The following is a 15,362-nucleotide window of genomic DNA, read 5'->3' as shown; positions in this document are numbered from 1 at the left end:
CTCACAAGAAAAGAAAGGAAATCACTAGGTGCCACAAATAATCACAGGACTGAAAGCCAGGGTGTTACACACATGAGATAATACTGTGATTCCCTAGAAGAACTATTGGTCTTGGCTGGAGTTATTATTGTGTTTGTTTGCTTTATCCATTTGCTTATCACCCTTTCTTCCTACCATCCCAACAGTTTTTAATGAGATTTTCAAAATAGCTCATCCCAGAGCCAAGCACCACTACTTTGGAAGTATTTGCAAAACAAATGACCTCTGACCCTGAAAGTGAATATCACAGCCACAAGTCTGAGGCCAATGCGTGTCCACTGGTGCCACCAAAGAAAAGGGAGTGTTAGTGACAATACTAATGACCAATCTCAGGGGCTAGATATAGATGGCAAATGATTTTACTTAGAATTCCTTATGTCCTTAGTCATATAATCCCATGGGAAGTCACTAAAAATCCTCATGCTACAAACTCATTTGGCTGCTGTAAGGGAAATTATTTTTCTACTTGTTTTTATTTACAAAAATCCACTCCATTTGCAAATATAAAAAAAAGATTAAGGTGACTTGCAATTTCTCTACAGAAATAATGTTATGGCTCTTCCAAAAGCAAAGTACGCATGTTTTATAGTGAATTGTTTTCTAGATTCACAGCATTAGTTTGACTCTCCACTTTCACTGGACGAACCCATTACAGCCAACAGCCTGGCCACCAGGGTGTGCTTACACTTGCTTGCTGACTTACCTCCTTGGCCCATGCTGGTTTCTCACTAGGACTCATCCCTTCTTTGTAATGGTACAGTGGCTTCTTCTCCACAGGCCTCTGCTCCTGCCGTTGATGCTGAAGGGAAACCAAGTAGTCTCTCTCTTGCTTTAGCTGTCTCTGCAGTCTTTCTGCTTGTCTCTGTTCTTCCAATTGTTTGCGCTTGTACTCCTGTCCAGGTCAGGAAAGAGTAGCAAAATCACCATAGAGAAACCACTGGCCAGTACCAGCTAAGCATGCAGTGGAGTTAAAAAGTGATGCTATATAACAGAAGACCCCAATAATGACAGGAGGATATGAGGATGTGCCACAGAGCTATGCTACAGGTTTGGTTTAACATCTACACAGAATGTGACATTCAGTGAAAACACTATTGCCTTAATGGCAATCCTTACAGAACACTACCCATTGCAAAGTAACTTATCCTTGATGAATTACAACCAGGAAAGTGGCAATAATGAGGACATTTGTATGGTCAGTATACAACCTCCATGAGGAGCCATTCACTTCCTGATGTAGTAATGAAACCATTCAGACATGCGCAATGAAGCAGTACAAAACAGAGAGAGGAGCTAAAGACATTGCCTGAACTTGGATCAACAAAAGCCATCAGCAAGCTTATATACAAGCTAAAAAATGTCATACTGCCACAGAATAAAAAGTTCAGTTAGAAAAAAGATACTAAGAAGCTCCTTTGGAGAGCACTGCAATAATAATAATAAAAAAAGTACTTCAAGTGGAAGCTGCATGAGCAGGGAACACAAAATGTTCCCATCGTAAGGGCAGAACTAATAGTCTGCAAATGAAACATGACTGTGGCTCTGAGTGGGCTTTTACGGGAGAGGTGCATTTTGCTGTGATTGTACTCTAGCACGTTGCTGATGACCTTCAAAATCACTCTGCAATAAACACAGCGGGTCTCAAAAAAAGTCTGAAGTTATAATGAGGTTGGATTCATGTTAAAGTTTTACAGATAGATGGAGTTAAAAAGAAAACATAGTAAGTGTATTGAATATACTGAGACTTGGAAAACTGGGTCAGGAAACATATGAAGTCTCTATGAGACTTTTGAGGTCTGTGAGGCTTGAAGGATCTCCTCTTCTGGACTGGCACATTAGAAGGACAACCACACATGCACACACATACACACGCATGTGCGCACACATACGATGAACACAGAGCAGGTCAGCTGGCTCTTGGCTTTCCCATTACCAGAAGTAGAGCTTGTTCATGCAGTAGCTGCTGCTGCAAGATCTCTAACTGCCTCTGCTCCTCCTCTAACTGTCGCCTGATGTACTCCTGGAGAGGTAGGCAGCAGAGAATTCAGAGGAACACAAGGAGAGAAAGAGAGAGAGAAAAAGAACTGGTAATTTCAAAGGTGACAAGAGCTGCCAAGTAAAGTGTGGAAGGAAGGAGGAAAAAAACCACCCAGACACCTCCTCATAAAGCAGAAAAAGTCTGCCACACCAAAGCAAGAGCATTTCAATGCAGTCAAAAGCACAAGCCCACCACCTGCAACAGCTGACCGAGATGGCTCGCTGCTTTGCTGCAACTATTCGGTTTTAATAAAACCAGCTACATTTTAAAGCTTTTCATTACAGGTTCCCTCTTTATGGGCTACCTGAAATTAACAATGCTATAAAGAGCGGAGGCTCCTGTGCAAACAGTAGGGATAAAATAAGTGTGCCATGGTGCACTGTCTTTGTAACGGAACCATCCTGCAGGATTTTATTGTGCTGTCGGAATGTGGTTCCAATAAAGGGAGGGGGGCCTGCATCAGTGGCTCAAAGTCACGGAGACCAGAGATTGCCTGAGTAGAAAAGCTCTTCTGAAGCAATGAAAGAGTAGGACGTGGCTCATTTATCATGCTTCAGTGCTACCTTCACAGTAGATGCCCCGGGTTGAGAGAATCAAAAGATCAGGGTATGTCAGGGCACTTGGGCCTGGGTAGGAAGCAAGGTTGAATGAGTGGGCACTGCCAAGGTTGTGCATTTGACTTTTTGAATGGGTGAGAATAGTTGCTTGAGAAAGAATAAAAACCTGCTTAAACTGAGCAGTCTCAAGAGAAGGTGACCCATACTCCAGAGACAGCTGGTGCTCTGGGGCCATCTGTGGGACTCCGCAGTCCCAGCTGTACCTGCTCGTGCTCCGCACGCCTCCTCTCCTCCTCCCGGCGCATCTGCTCCTCGTAGTGCCGGCGCTGTTCCCGCTCCTGCTGCTTCCGCAGCTCCTTCTCTCGCCTTTGTTGCTGGGGGGCAACAAGCAGACAACGTGAATGAACTGAACACAGTCGTTGGGTGTTGGGAAGCCCGCAGGGAAAGCTGCAGACCTGCACATGTGAGCTCTTAACGAGAGATGCCTACGATGCCTACGTGCCACAGGTGCCTTCGTTCCTCTGCCTGGGGGGCACGTCGGCAAGAATGAGGTAAGAAGTACAACTGACAGTTACAAAATAGTCACAGAGTTGACAATACAGCACAGGGAATATAGCCAACAATAGTAACTTATGGGTTGTGAAAATATTAAGAAAACACTTAGTAAAGTATATGACTGTAACCCCTATGCTGTACAACTGAAACTAATACAAAATAATATTGAAAGTAAAAAACAAAACAAAACAGGATGAGGTGACAGAGAGAAACTCAGTGTCATGCAGAACATCCTGCTATCTGCCATGTGAGTGGGCTCTCTGGGTTTATACATCTGTCCTGAGAAATTCCCATTAAGTGCATTATCCCAACTGGCTGACAGGGGTTTTCCAATCAGGGTGGAGGAAACACCAAGGTATCATGTTACTTATTACGTCTTATCAAACTGTTTATGAGATTCTATATGTTTTAGCACATTCACAATGCTCATGTCCTTCAGTCTTTTTGACACCATCTAGGGCAAACATTTCATAGCTACAGAAAGCAAAAACCAGAAAGGTAAAGTGGCACATTTAAGGCACACAGAAATTAACAGCTGAGGGTACAGGTGAGTTTACTGACTCCCACCCGGTCCACCAGGCCACCTTCCTTTATTTCCTGGGGTTTGCACTTGGAGTATCAACTTCAACTCCCTACTCAAGGAGGACCCTTAAGCTCAGGAGCCACCACCGTCTCGTCCAATCACCAAAGCTCCAACGGTGGACAGCGCAGTAAGCACCTTTTATCCTTCTTCACAAAAATCTTCCGAGGCAGATATTATTATTACCCACCATTTTATGTGAGAAAACAGGCATAGAGATTAAATAATTGCTTGAGGTCATGTCCACATTTGAGGTCAATCCCTGGAAGTGGTGGAGCTTGATTTCAAAGCCAAGAAATGTGACTTCAGTCAGAGTGAAATCATGACAAAGGTGAAGAAGCATCGGGAGCGACAGAAAGATCACATATGAATCCAGACCTCCATCATGCTCTCAGGGAGGAGGAGCCTCGTCGGGGTAGTCACAGGAGCCAAGGTGTCTCAGCCAGGGGCAGCACTGTTCCCCGTCCCTGCGGCAGTGGCAATGTGTGGAGAACGTGGGGGAACTACTGCTTGTCCCACCGACGGAGGGGCACGCCTCCCTTTTCGCGTGAGAGGCCAGGGATGCTAGACATCCCACGATATGCAGGACAGTCATGTATTACAAAATATTTTCATGCCCCACACCATTAGTGTCCCTTTTGAGAAACACCCCAGGCCCTTTCCTGTCTGTCACAGCCCAGTAGTGGCATCATGATTTCTTCTTCTTCAATTATCAGGTTTGGAGGGGACATCCCAGGGGCTCCATTCCCTTGTAATATTCTCAACAACAATTCACTTCCTGCCTGAGGAAACATGAGTTGCTCAGATAGAACGTATTGTGACTGTGTCCCACTGGCGAGCCAGCTCTGCACAAGCAGGGAGAAGGCTTTCCAGTACAAAAGCTCTATCACAGCCCCCAGTGACCAGAGACACTCAAAACTCCAAAGGAGCTCGGAATGAGGAGGCCTTTCCAATATGACGTGGTTCCCGCCTACAGTCCTCAGGGTTGCTGCCTTCCTGTCACCTCTGAGGCTCAGGAGATATGTTGCATTTTGGGGGACTCAATGTCTATCATGTCCAGACCAACTATTACTTGTCCACCTTAGACTTTAGGTGACAGGGAGACACTGGAGGACTATAAGCAGTCAGATGCCACAATCAGACTTGCATTTTCAGGAGGCTTCCTAAAGACCAGGAGAGGCGGTGAGTCTGGACGCTGGAAGGCAAAGCGAGGCCTGCTATGGATCCAGGCAGAAAATGGTGGGGCATCAATGAATGAAGAAGCAGAGGCCATAGGAGAGTCCACGTTCAAACTGCTGCCGAGGATGGAGAAGAAGCCAAAAGGAGGAAAGATGAAAACCCACCCAGATGTTCAGTTATTTTAACAGGACTGGAGTGGACACCAACTTAGAAGTAGAAATTCGAGTTGTGCCACAATAAAACAGGCAATGGGGTGAGCATGGTGTGTGTAAGGGGCACTGATGCTCCTGGCCAAGGGGCACAGCAGACAGTGCAATGGAGGAGCAAAAGCAGGTGCAGGGACGGGAGCAAGGGCGGCAGGGATGGGTCAAGTCCAGACATGCAATTACTGTTTCACAGAAAAAAAAACACAGAAGGTGTGAGGAGAAAACATCATCATGGGAACCGACAAAATAATCTGGATTCTAGACTCACAACATTCAACCCAAGCCAATCAGTGCCAGTGCAGAGAATAAAATAATTATGTGTACAGATCTGGCTCCTAGCAGGGAATAGCCCTAATTTAGCTAACTTTTCAAGTTTTTCACTCCCACCATTGGATTCTTTCTTCAGGAAAAAAAATTATCAAGCCTTTGGAAGATTTAGCAGATTTTTATGGGAAGAATTTGTACCTTTTCAGACGCTTTGCTAGGAATCAATACCGTTTTATAATTACATGCCACTCAGGTCGCCATGCAAGGTGTATACAGTATTGATTGCAATTCGAGAGGGTCTGGGCTTTGCAAGTGCTCTGTAGTTTCTGAGAAAGACACTCGAAAGTGACTAATAATTAATACTGATCTCACTCAGTTCAGCTGCCGCTAACTCATGGAGGCATCTGCCGGGGCTCTAGTTCCTGTGGTGAGGCTGGAAAAATAAATCACTTCCCCGGCCTTCTGAGGGCACCTTGCCAATTTCCAGCTGCTGTGTTTCAACGTCAATGCCTTTCCAGGAAAAACATTTGCTCTCTCTCCTCCTGGGCGTTGGGCTGCTTGAGGGAATGTACCAAAGCATGTTGGAGAAAGACCACGTCCCGGGCTTCAAACTGACACCTGCAGGAAAAGCTCTGATGACTCTTGTTGGCAGGAGCTCTTTGAGATTTGATCCTGGTGGACCCCCAGTCTCTCCCTTGGAACACGATGCCTTGGAGGTGCACAGAGGATTTTACTGAACTGAACTGAGTAAAAAACTTGGGGCAAAAGAATATAACACAGCACCCTCCTATATTTCTGTGGTGGGATCTCCCCTCCTATTACGTACATATAGGGTAGATCCCATTGCACCTCGTATCCTGGTCATCTGAGCATGTCTTCCCTACTCTGTCATCTAGGCTGAACCTCCTTGTGGGTAGCGTCTCTGTTCTACTCCAGATTTTGTCTCCCACTCTACCCGATACAGAGCCTGACACCATGACACTTGTCGCCTGTATCATGGATACAAGACAGATTGGGTAGCATGAGAGGGGAGAAAGCCTCTTGGAGCCTCAGACCACCCATTCATCTTTGTAAGCCCTCCGGGCCAGAAGAGTCTTTAGTGCTGAGCACAGACAAGGCCTGAGAATGTTTTTAAAGCAGAGACCCACCTCCTGTGGCCCGGGCATAGTTTCTATTGGCCATGTCAGAGAAAGGCAAAAGAAAAATAAAACAAGGGACTAAGTCTAGCTACAAGAGTGGAAAAGGGGAGAACAGTATTTCTGAATTTCATTCAAATTATGCATGAAGACGTCAGTGGTTCTGCTGTCAAAAAAGAATGGTTTAAACCAATCACTCTAAAATTCTTGGATGATGCCCCCCCCCCCCAGGATGGAGTTGCCTGGAATTATATTTTCATCCACAGCTTCTTAGATGCATCTCCAAAAGTTGCATCACTTAAAATTAGACATTCAGTGGGTTCTTATAAGTTTCCTAGATGTTTTTTCCTGGTTGGGGGACAACTTATGACACTCTGAAAATTGCCCAGGCTACAATTACTGTAGCCTCGCTCTACGGAGCAGGTCGCCAGGGTCGTCTCGTCTCCCTTGTATTCTGTTGGTGTTCTGAAAAAATGATTTTTTTTAATAACAGCTCGATCCTCTCTGTGGATGTTCCCCGTCTGGCCACCTCCAGGAGGAGGCTGTGTGGCTGCCTTTTCAACTGGATAAACTCGGAAGCTTATTTTAATGAGGATAATCATCCGCACTCCGCTCAGGGATCCTCAAACTTATACATTTATCCCAGCTGACTCTGCAGAATTTCAGGTCTTTGCATTCTGGCAAAAGAATGTCACCTTAACCCTTAATATTCAACCCTTATTAAAGTCATGAGAAATAATCCTCGTGGATGTTCATGACCAAGGCTGTGGGGTTGATCTTTCCTTCCTTTTGTTTCTTTAAATGCTATTTTCAGAAGGAGTTTAGCCAGCAGGAATGTGTGAGCTGCACAGGGGGCTCTGGCTCTTGCAGAAGTGACTTTGATGGACTGCGAGGCCATAAATTGCATTTTACAGTGTTAACAGAACAAGCCTATCGAAGCTAGCCACTGTGCTTGGGGTGGGAATATCGCCTGCCCGCCTGCCCATCGTTCCCGACCCCACCCACCATGACTGGGCAAGGGCTCAGGTTTCCCATTATCTCAGAAAGCTCAGAAGGACTGACAGGTTTGCTCTCGCCCGATGCACAAGGTGAGTCTTGAGCCCTTTGAGTCTGTGTCTCCTCTTGGCCGCCAGGACTCTGGCTGTGCAGGTTTGCTGGGAACTGACCCTGGCCCAGCTCCAGCTCGCTTTTCTCTTCTACTTTCTAGTCCCTTCTACTTTATTTTCTTATTTATTTTATTTTTAGTTGCTGTCTTAATCTTTGTCAACTACCGTAAGTTCTCTTTTTGGAATGAAGAGAGGATTTATGCTCATAAACAAATAAAAAACAAGTCTTGGCCTTCCGTGTCTTTTGAAACCTCTAAATCTTCCTTCAAAAGATCAAAATGAAAATATCCGAGAAACTGTCGACTTGTAATTTGGCTCCTTGCTGACGAAGATGCCACCTGTTTATGTCGCCTGTGCACATGGTTAAGGTTGTTTCCACAGCAGTGGGGGCCAACGCAGTCTGACCCTGACCCTGGAGAGCTGGCTGGAGTGAGCTGCTAGGACAGCGCAGAGTCTGCTGGGACCTGAGGGGACCCTGAACACAGTCTCCTTTCTGGTCATGAAGACGGTGCACACACCCAAGCCAATACGTCTAAGTACTGGCCACCTGCCATTCTAAGGATGTGGAATCTTTTGAAAAATATAGAGAATTGTAATCTCTATGTATGTTTTTTTTTTTACCTAAAAAAGTACTTCACCACAAGTTATTCTACTTAGAGCCCTGTGAGATAAGTGGGTCAAATGTCGATTAAAATTGTCCTTTTATAGACTCTCAGAAAGGTTTCATGCCTTGTCAATGGCCTCAAGATAAGTTAGGGGGAAATCTTGGAATGAGTACAAATTATATGAGTGCCAGGTATTTGCAGGGTAAAGTGATTTACATGCTTTAGCTCATTTAATCACACAAAGTGATGATAAGAGTTTATTACTGTTCCCACTTTATAGATAAGCACATTGAGGCTCAGAGAAGTTATGTAGATTATTACATGTTTCATAGCTGGAAAATGTGGAGCCTAAATCAAGCCCAGGTCAGTCTGACCCCAGGCTCTTTCCAAGCTATGCCCTACTATGTTCTAACCCCTAGTACCTGGGAGAGTGTTCTATCAGTTCGAGATGTAATAGGAAGTACAGAGGGGGTGTGGGGAGGCACTAAGCAAAAGATACTCCAGCTCTCATTTGAAGAGAAGTCACCATCAGTGCTTCCTTCAATACCCTTAAGAAATTCCAGATGGGATACTTAGCTGCTTTTACCTACTTACCAAACACCCAGGTTGAAATTGAGTCTTGTTCTCATAACCTTTGGCGAATTTTGGAAAAGCATGGCTAGGTGCAATTGTGTAAAGGTTTTGGGCCCTGGGTCTATCTTTTAGATACCTCACGTTTTCCATTGTATAGACACACAGGAAACATCTATACTTGAGAATTACTAGGTGCACTGTGACATGTGACTGGTGACAGGGGTGGGTGAGAGAGGCGGAGAGCTTGGAGGAAAGAACATGGGATGAAAATAGTAAGACTAGAATCTAGTCTTGCTCTGCCATCAAAACGAGCACTGCAGACCACACGGTCTCCATAAATGTTTAACAATGAGCGGATGTCGCATGACTTTGAGTAAATCACCATAACCCAACGTGCTAGGAGGGGGCAGATTAGACGATCTCACAGGTCTGTTCATTCCATGGAGTCCAGCAAGGGTGTGCTGCACTGCAAGGCAAAAATCTACTAACGATTCAGAATGAGAAGTGAAACAAAGCAGTATTCTCTTAGAATTTGCTTTTAGTGAGTTCTTCTTGGTTTTCACCCTGGTGGCCTATTCTAAGTGGTGAGGGGACCCCACTGACCATGGAGGACCTGAGTCAGCCTCCAGAGGGACAGCAAGCTGCTGGTGCAGGATCAAGTTGAGCTCCTTGGGAAGTACCTCAAACCATCCCCTCGACTCAGGGGCTCTCTGTTCAAAGACACGCAGAATGAAAGGATGCAGTGTGGTCCTTTGAACCAGCCACACAGGACACATGCCCCTCACTTAAGTACGACTGCTCTGTAGAAACCTCACAGAAGCTTCTGGGCATTTCGTCTGCACAATTTAACAAGTGCTAAGTGTCAGTATCTGAAAGACCACAGCAAATCAGCCACAGCAGGGCAAGGGCATTTCTTGTAACTGAAACTGGGATTCCAAACTTTCTTTTATAGGAAGGACATGAGAGTGATGGTGAAGCAGCCTCACACCCCTGAATTCACGACCCAATGACATCATCAGGATAACGAAACATAATAGTAACAATCGATGATACAAACATTTATCTAGTGCCCCCTGCAATGCCACACACACACACACACACACTGTTCTCAGCTCGGTACTCATATTAACTCATTCAATTTTTACCGTGAACCTTTTGGGCACAGACCACGGGTCATTATCCCCATTTGACAGACAAAGAAACTGAGGAGGCTGGAGCTGGAGGCTCCATTTCCAGATGGAGCTGTGAAGAGGCTTAATGAGGAATTCTGGTCCTGTCTCTTCCATGGATGCTGGTCAATGGGATCATTCACAAGCTCCTTATTGTTTCTGGGCTACACGTTTCCCCAGGGAGAATGGCTACCTGGGTTTTCCTGGGATTCCTACAGAGGAGCAAGAACAGCCTGGTGGATAGGCTGAGCACCTGTGACTCTGTAGGTTAGTGTAAACAGTGTCTATGTACCTCCTAAATTCCTTCTGCCATTATTTGGAAGCCTTAATATGAGATTCTAGATTGAGTCCTATGAAAACAAGCCCATTATAAATGATTTTATTAATAAAATGTCTAGGGAGAGGGCCACACTGCACATCTGGGGTGTTATTAAAGATGTTAAATCATATCACATGTGGAAGGGTTGCAGAAATAGGCGACATTTGGGGAAGAACATTATCATCACCTTCCAATATTTTAGGGGAGGATGTGGAAGGCATTCTAGTTTTCTTTGGCATAACTTGTATTAATGCAGGAACTCATAAGGACTTGAATCAATAACAGGGTAAGTTGCTCAAAGATAAAATATGCTATATCAAGCCTCTAAAAGTATAAGCAGAGATTATATGTTAAACAGGCTAAATGACTCTGAGGAATATCATCGAGGGGATTTTTGCCTTGAGAGAAGAAGTGTCTTGGATCACTTTTCAGGTCCCTTTATGTCCCCCAACATCTATGAATCCAGAAAACTAATCATTGAAGAAGAAAGATGATAGTGAAATGAAAACAACTGAATTTAAATGTTGTACGAAATAATGCTGTCTGTGAAACTATCTTGTGGTCATAGTTCTATGGTTAGGAACATCTAAAAACAGTGATTGTGAAACACAAGGAATGCAGACTAGATGGATAAGGAGAGGTTCCATGGAGAGCCCAGACAACGGAAGGCAGGCCTGTCCCGCCCGAGGCATGCGGTCACTGGGAAGCCATACCTGCCACCCGCCTGTGGCCAGCAACGTCTTTCCAGTATGAAAACGGTACACATAAAATACTAGCATATCCCTCCCATTCCTTGAAAGTGTGGGAAGGGCTTTGGGCAAAAGGACTTAAAATATCTGCAGCATTTTAAGATGCAGTACAAGAATCTCAGTCCAACTTCCTTACCCTGGCAGGAAACCCCTCCCATCAAGGACCCCAAGGACCATACGAAGTCCTGCCTCCTGCAGCATGGCAGGTAAGTCAGAGCTTCTGGGATCCGCTGAGAAGCAGGGTTCCCTACATCCATGCACACCACCCAGCCTCTGAAGCACAAGCGTGATACGTACTCATGTGCGATTGTAGACCACTGTCAGAGGCCCAGGGGCAGGCCCATCTAGGACAAAGAGCATCCACTTTGTCGGCCTGGCTCCCAGCTGTTTCATAATTTCTGTTCAGTTATTGAAATAATGGAGCTAAGTCCCAGCTAGAAAGCATTCATTCTTTGTGCTGATGCTAACGACATCCAGGAATAAAGGGCCACTCTGCCCGTCACCAGTGACCACTGCTCACAGCACCTACCAGGATGCTTACAGTTAATTATCAAGTAAGTGAGCTAAAGGCCATTTCTCAGCAGTGTCAATGAATGAACATGCCAGGCTCTGAAAGGGGGGAGTTATTCTTGCTCATGGTGCTTTCTTCTGCTGAGGACCTGGAGTGTGGCCCAGTGCGTGGGAATTCCGCGCTGGTGCAAAGCCACACTCAAGTTCCCATCTCCTGCTTCTGCCCACTGAGCCTGTGCAGGCTGCAGTCAACTCTGAGCCCTCACCCCGAAAGGAGATGACTTGGAGTAGCCACCACAAGGCAGATAATGGGAAACAAAGAGTTTTCCCTTCCCGTGCAACTCTCTTCTTAAATTTATTCATATATTTACTGGGTGCCAGGTACTGTTCTAAGTACTTTGTATGTATTTAGTCATTTACGCCTCAAAACTACCACTACCCCATTTTATATATGGGCAAACTGAGGCTGAGAGGAGTCATGTCATGGCCAAGATCACAAAGGCAGTAAGTCATGGAGCTGGATTCAAACCCATGCAGTTATTTACCAGCTATACACTTGACTACCTTGCTTCTACCCTCTAGGTGAAGGGGTTATGTCTAATGTACTGTGCCCCCGATGCCCAGAGCTTATATTCAGACATCACAAGAACTCTCTCTTCTTATGGGTTTAATTTAGGTACTGGTGGGACACAAGACTTGTTGCAGCCACTTGGCAATAATGGGGTCACAATTACACAGTGATGGAAATGACAGCAAGAAATACTTATAAGAGAATCCATTGAAAAGCAGAGCTCTCCAGAGGAAGGCCCCCTGAGGCCTGGAGGAGAAGGGGAGACCTTCCAAGGTCTGAGTGAGGTACATTCAGAAGGATGGAGATGGGCTGCCGGCTAAGTGAGCAGCAGATGAGACCCCAGAAAGACACAGGAATAGGGGTGCTCTCAGGGAAGAACCCTCAAAGAGGGATGGAAAAGCCCAAGTTTTATAGCACACAGAGAAGGTACATCAGAGAACTGAGGATGGCAGAAAATAGGAAATCTTATCTATATAGAAAAGCGTTAAACAAATAAAAATTAACAACTTTGAAATTGTCAGTTCTATAACAACAATAACATATTCACTCCATTCCTGTATCAGGCATAGTGCCAAGGTTTGTGTATATGATTCCCTTTACTTTGCACAACCATCCTGCACCGCCACTAGTATCTTAATTGTGTAAACAGGTATATGAGGAAGCTTAGGTTTGGAGCGGGTGAGTGACTAGCCCAAGACCACACAGCTGGAATACACCCTGGTCTCCACAGCTTCAAAGCTGGGGGACTTCACCCCTGCATTTACCTGCTATACTACCAGTTAAGAAACTAATGGTGGCTTTTTTCTCTTAATGACATAACTGAATTCCTACTAGTATTATAACACATATTCTTGAGAAGACATGAATAAAAGCTTACCTGTTGGTACATTTTATTTTAATAAATTCAAGCGGGTTTTACTGCTGCACATAAAAGAATTTAAACTTTTGGAAATTATACCTCTGACTTAAGTCAAATGAACCCAATTCCAGTAATAATAACCAGTATGTACTAAGTGTCTTCTAAGTCTGTTCTAAGGCTTTCTGTGAATTAACTCATTCACTCCTCACAATAGGCCGGGGTGGGGGAGCAGGTAGGAGTAGCAATGAGAAGGCGGGTAAGTGCTACTGTTATTCTAGTTTTACCAATGAGGAACCTGAGGCACCAGAAAGTTATAAAACTTCTATCTATTAAGAAAAAGGTTAGCCAACAAACTACTCTTAACTGAATTTTTCCAAATGCTTTGTGTCCAGGAGACTTTTAAGAGTTTCAAAATGTTGTCCAGTACATACTGACTCTTAAAGAGATATGCAGCTTTCCCCCGCCCCTTCCTTGCCCCCTGCTTTTTGGTCTAAGAGCATCTGGGAGAAACTACTTGGGTCCCCAAGGACAACCTCACAAACAGTGCCTTCTCTGGGTTTGGAGCCGGCACAGCTCCTATGACACTGGCCTGGTTACCCTGAGTGAAAACAAATGCTCAGAGAGAAGGTAAACAAAGTTGGCCATAAGTGGACGAACATGTAATTACAACAAGTTCTCTGAATGGACCCATGAGGTGGGTCTCCTTGGTAAAAGTTAAACTGGGTTTGACGAGACCTTCAAGAGCGCATCTGTCTAGCTCTTGGCAGTTGACAAAGTTCTTTCACATCTATTTTCCTGGTCAAACCTTAGAACAACTTGGTGGTGGGAACAAGCTTTGTTAGTAGTCTCCCCATAGAGCTTAGGAAGTGGGGGTGTGGGGGGACTCTGAGAACTTCCAGGGAATGCAGGTGGGACACAGTGGCCCTCAAACTCACATAGATGACTTTCCACTTCAAAACCAGATCTCACTTTCTGAGCAAGTAATTTTTTTCCTCCAAAACAAAGAGGAAATGAATGTGTTTCTACAGGGGTACCACACAGAAGCTACTCTTCAAAATTTCTTTCTTGCTATTGAAATTGAAGGATGCTGATATGTACTTGAACTTCAGGCTGCATTCTGCAGAGCTGGCCCCTTTAACTGTGTCCTCAGGTCTAAATCCTTGATTTTCTTTGCAACAACATCAGTTTCCTGGTCTTTCTTCTTTGTCCTTACCAGTCTTCTGTGCTGACTTCTCCTCCCCTACTTTGACTTCTCAGATCTCGGGGCCAGACTTTCTTCTTTACTCAATGTATACTTCCATTACCATCAACTAATAATTCCCATCTTTTCCATGGTTCACCCCTCTTCTGTGGCTCTCTCTATGTAATCCGACTGCATCCTTGGCATCACCACTGGCCTCCTCCTGGGCATCATAAATTCACTATGTTCCAAACTGATCTTATCCTCTTGCTACCAAACCTGGTCCTCCACCTGGATGCTCCAGTAGATGTCGGGAACCTTCTGTGGCTGCCCATTCTCCATCTCTGACATCTAGGCAACCATCATGCCCTGCATGTTCTACAGGCTACATCTCTCCTTTTCTCAATCCACCTAAAGCACTATCCTCTCTGGGACTGGACTAACTTGACTCTCCCACCTACTCACGCTTTCTAATTACTCTCCTGGCAAAAGCCAAAGTTGCATTTTAAAAATGCACATCTGATCGCATTTCCTTGGATAACACATGCCAATGTCTTCCTGCTATTCTTACAGTAAAATTTGGAACTCCTTAACTTGGCCCAAGAAGCCCTGCAAGACTGTGCCTTGGCCTCCCTTCCCATCATCCTCTGCTCTCCTCCAGCCAACTCTGACCCAGGCTGCTCCACCCCAGGCTAGGCTCCTGTCCCCGGGGCACATGCACGCAGGGCATGTTCTTCTCCACCATGTCACTCTGGCAATGACAGTGAATGGCGATTTGGGTGATTACTTGCCTGACGCCTGATTCCCTCACAGACCTCATCTTCACAAGGGCAGGCTGTGTTCCCCGTGTCTGTATAGGCCCGTACAGCAGCAGTAGGCATTCCCTAATTTTGTTCAATGACTGCCTACAGGAATAGGAAAAAGGCTTTAATTCTACTGTGCACTTAAAAAAATGGAGCTCGATGTCCTTGAAAGAGGCTTGTAGGGAAATCTCTGCTTAGACTGCCAGTCTCTTGTTGCGTACATTAGGGTTCCATTACTGCTGGTCAATAAGACACCAGTGGTAATTTAAAAACAAACAAACAAACAAACAAACAAACTTCAGGCAATAGTGGCTCAGTGGATAAGGTGCTGCCTTGTGAACCAAAGAGTAGCTGGTTCAAT

The 15,362-nt window shown here is 45.1% G+C and overlaps 1 protein-coding gene across 5 annotated transcripts in view; it reads right to left on the bottom strand.

Moving 5' to 3' along the window:
• The window catches only part of TNIK (TRAF2 and NCK interacting kinase), a 350,236-nt gene that overhangs the window by 70,687 nt on the left and 264,187 nt on the right, over positions 1–15,362 (bottom strand). For 3 of the 5 annotated variants that reach the window (XM_053657848.1, XM_053657844.1, XM_053657845.1), the window contains exons 13-15: positions 2,898–3,008; positions 1,973–2,059; positions 743–931 (exon numbers count right to left, since the gene is read on the bottom strand). In XM_053657848.1, the coding sequence (XP_053513823.1) occupies positions 743–931; positions 1,973–2,059; positions 2,898–3,008 (387 nt within the window). The remainder of the gene's footprint in view (positions 1–742; positions 932–1,972; positions 2,060–2,897; positions 3,009–15,362) is intronic. The other 2 variants (XM_053657846.1, XM_053657847.1) reach the window with 1 other exon arrangement.

The sequence above is a fragment of the Artibeus jamaicensis genome, unplaced genomic scaffold (assembly GCF_021234435.1).
Source record: "Artibeus jamaicensis isolate MK-2021 breed Jamaican fruit bat unplaced genomic scaffold, CSHL_Jam_final scaffold_474, whole genome shotgun sequence".
NCBI lineage: Eukaryota > Metazoa > Chordata > Mammalia > Chiroptera > Phyllostomidae > Artibeus > Artibeus jamaicensis.
This window is presented reverse-complemented; position numbering and strand designations above follow the sequence as displayed.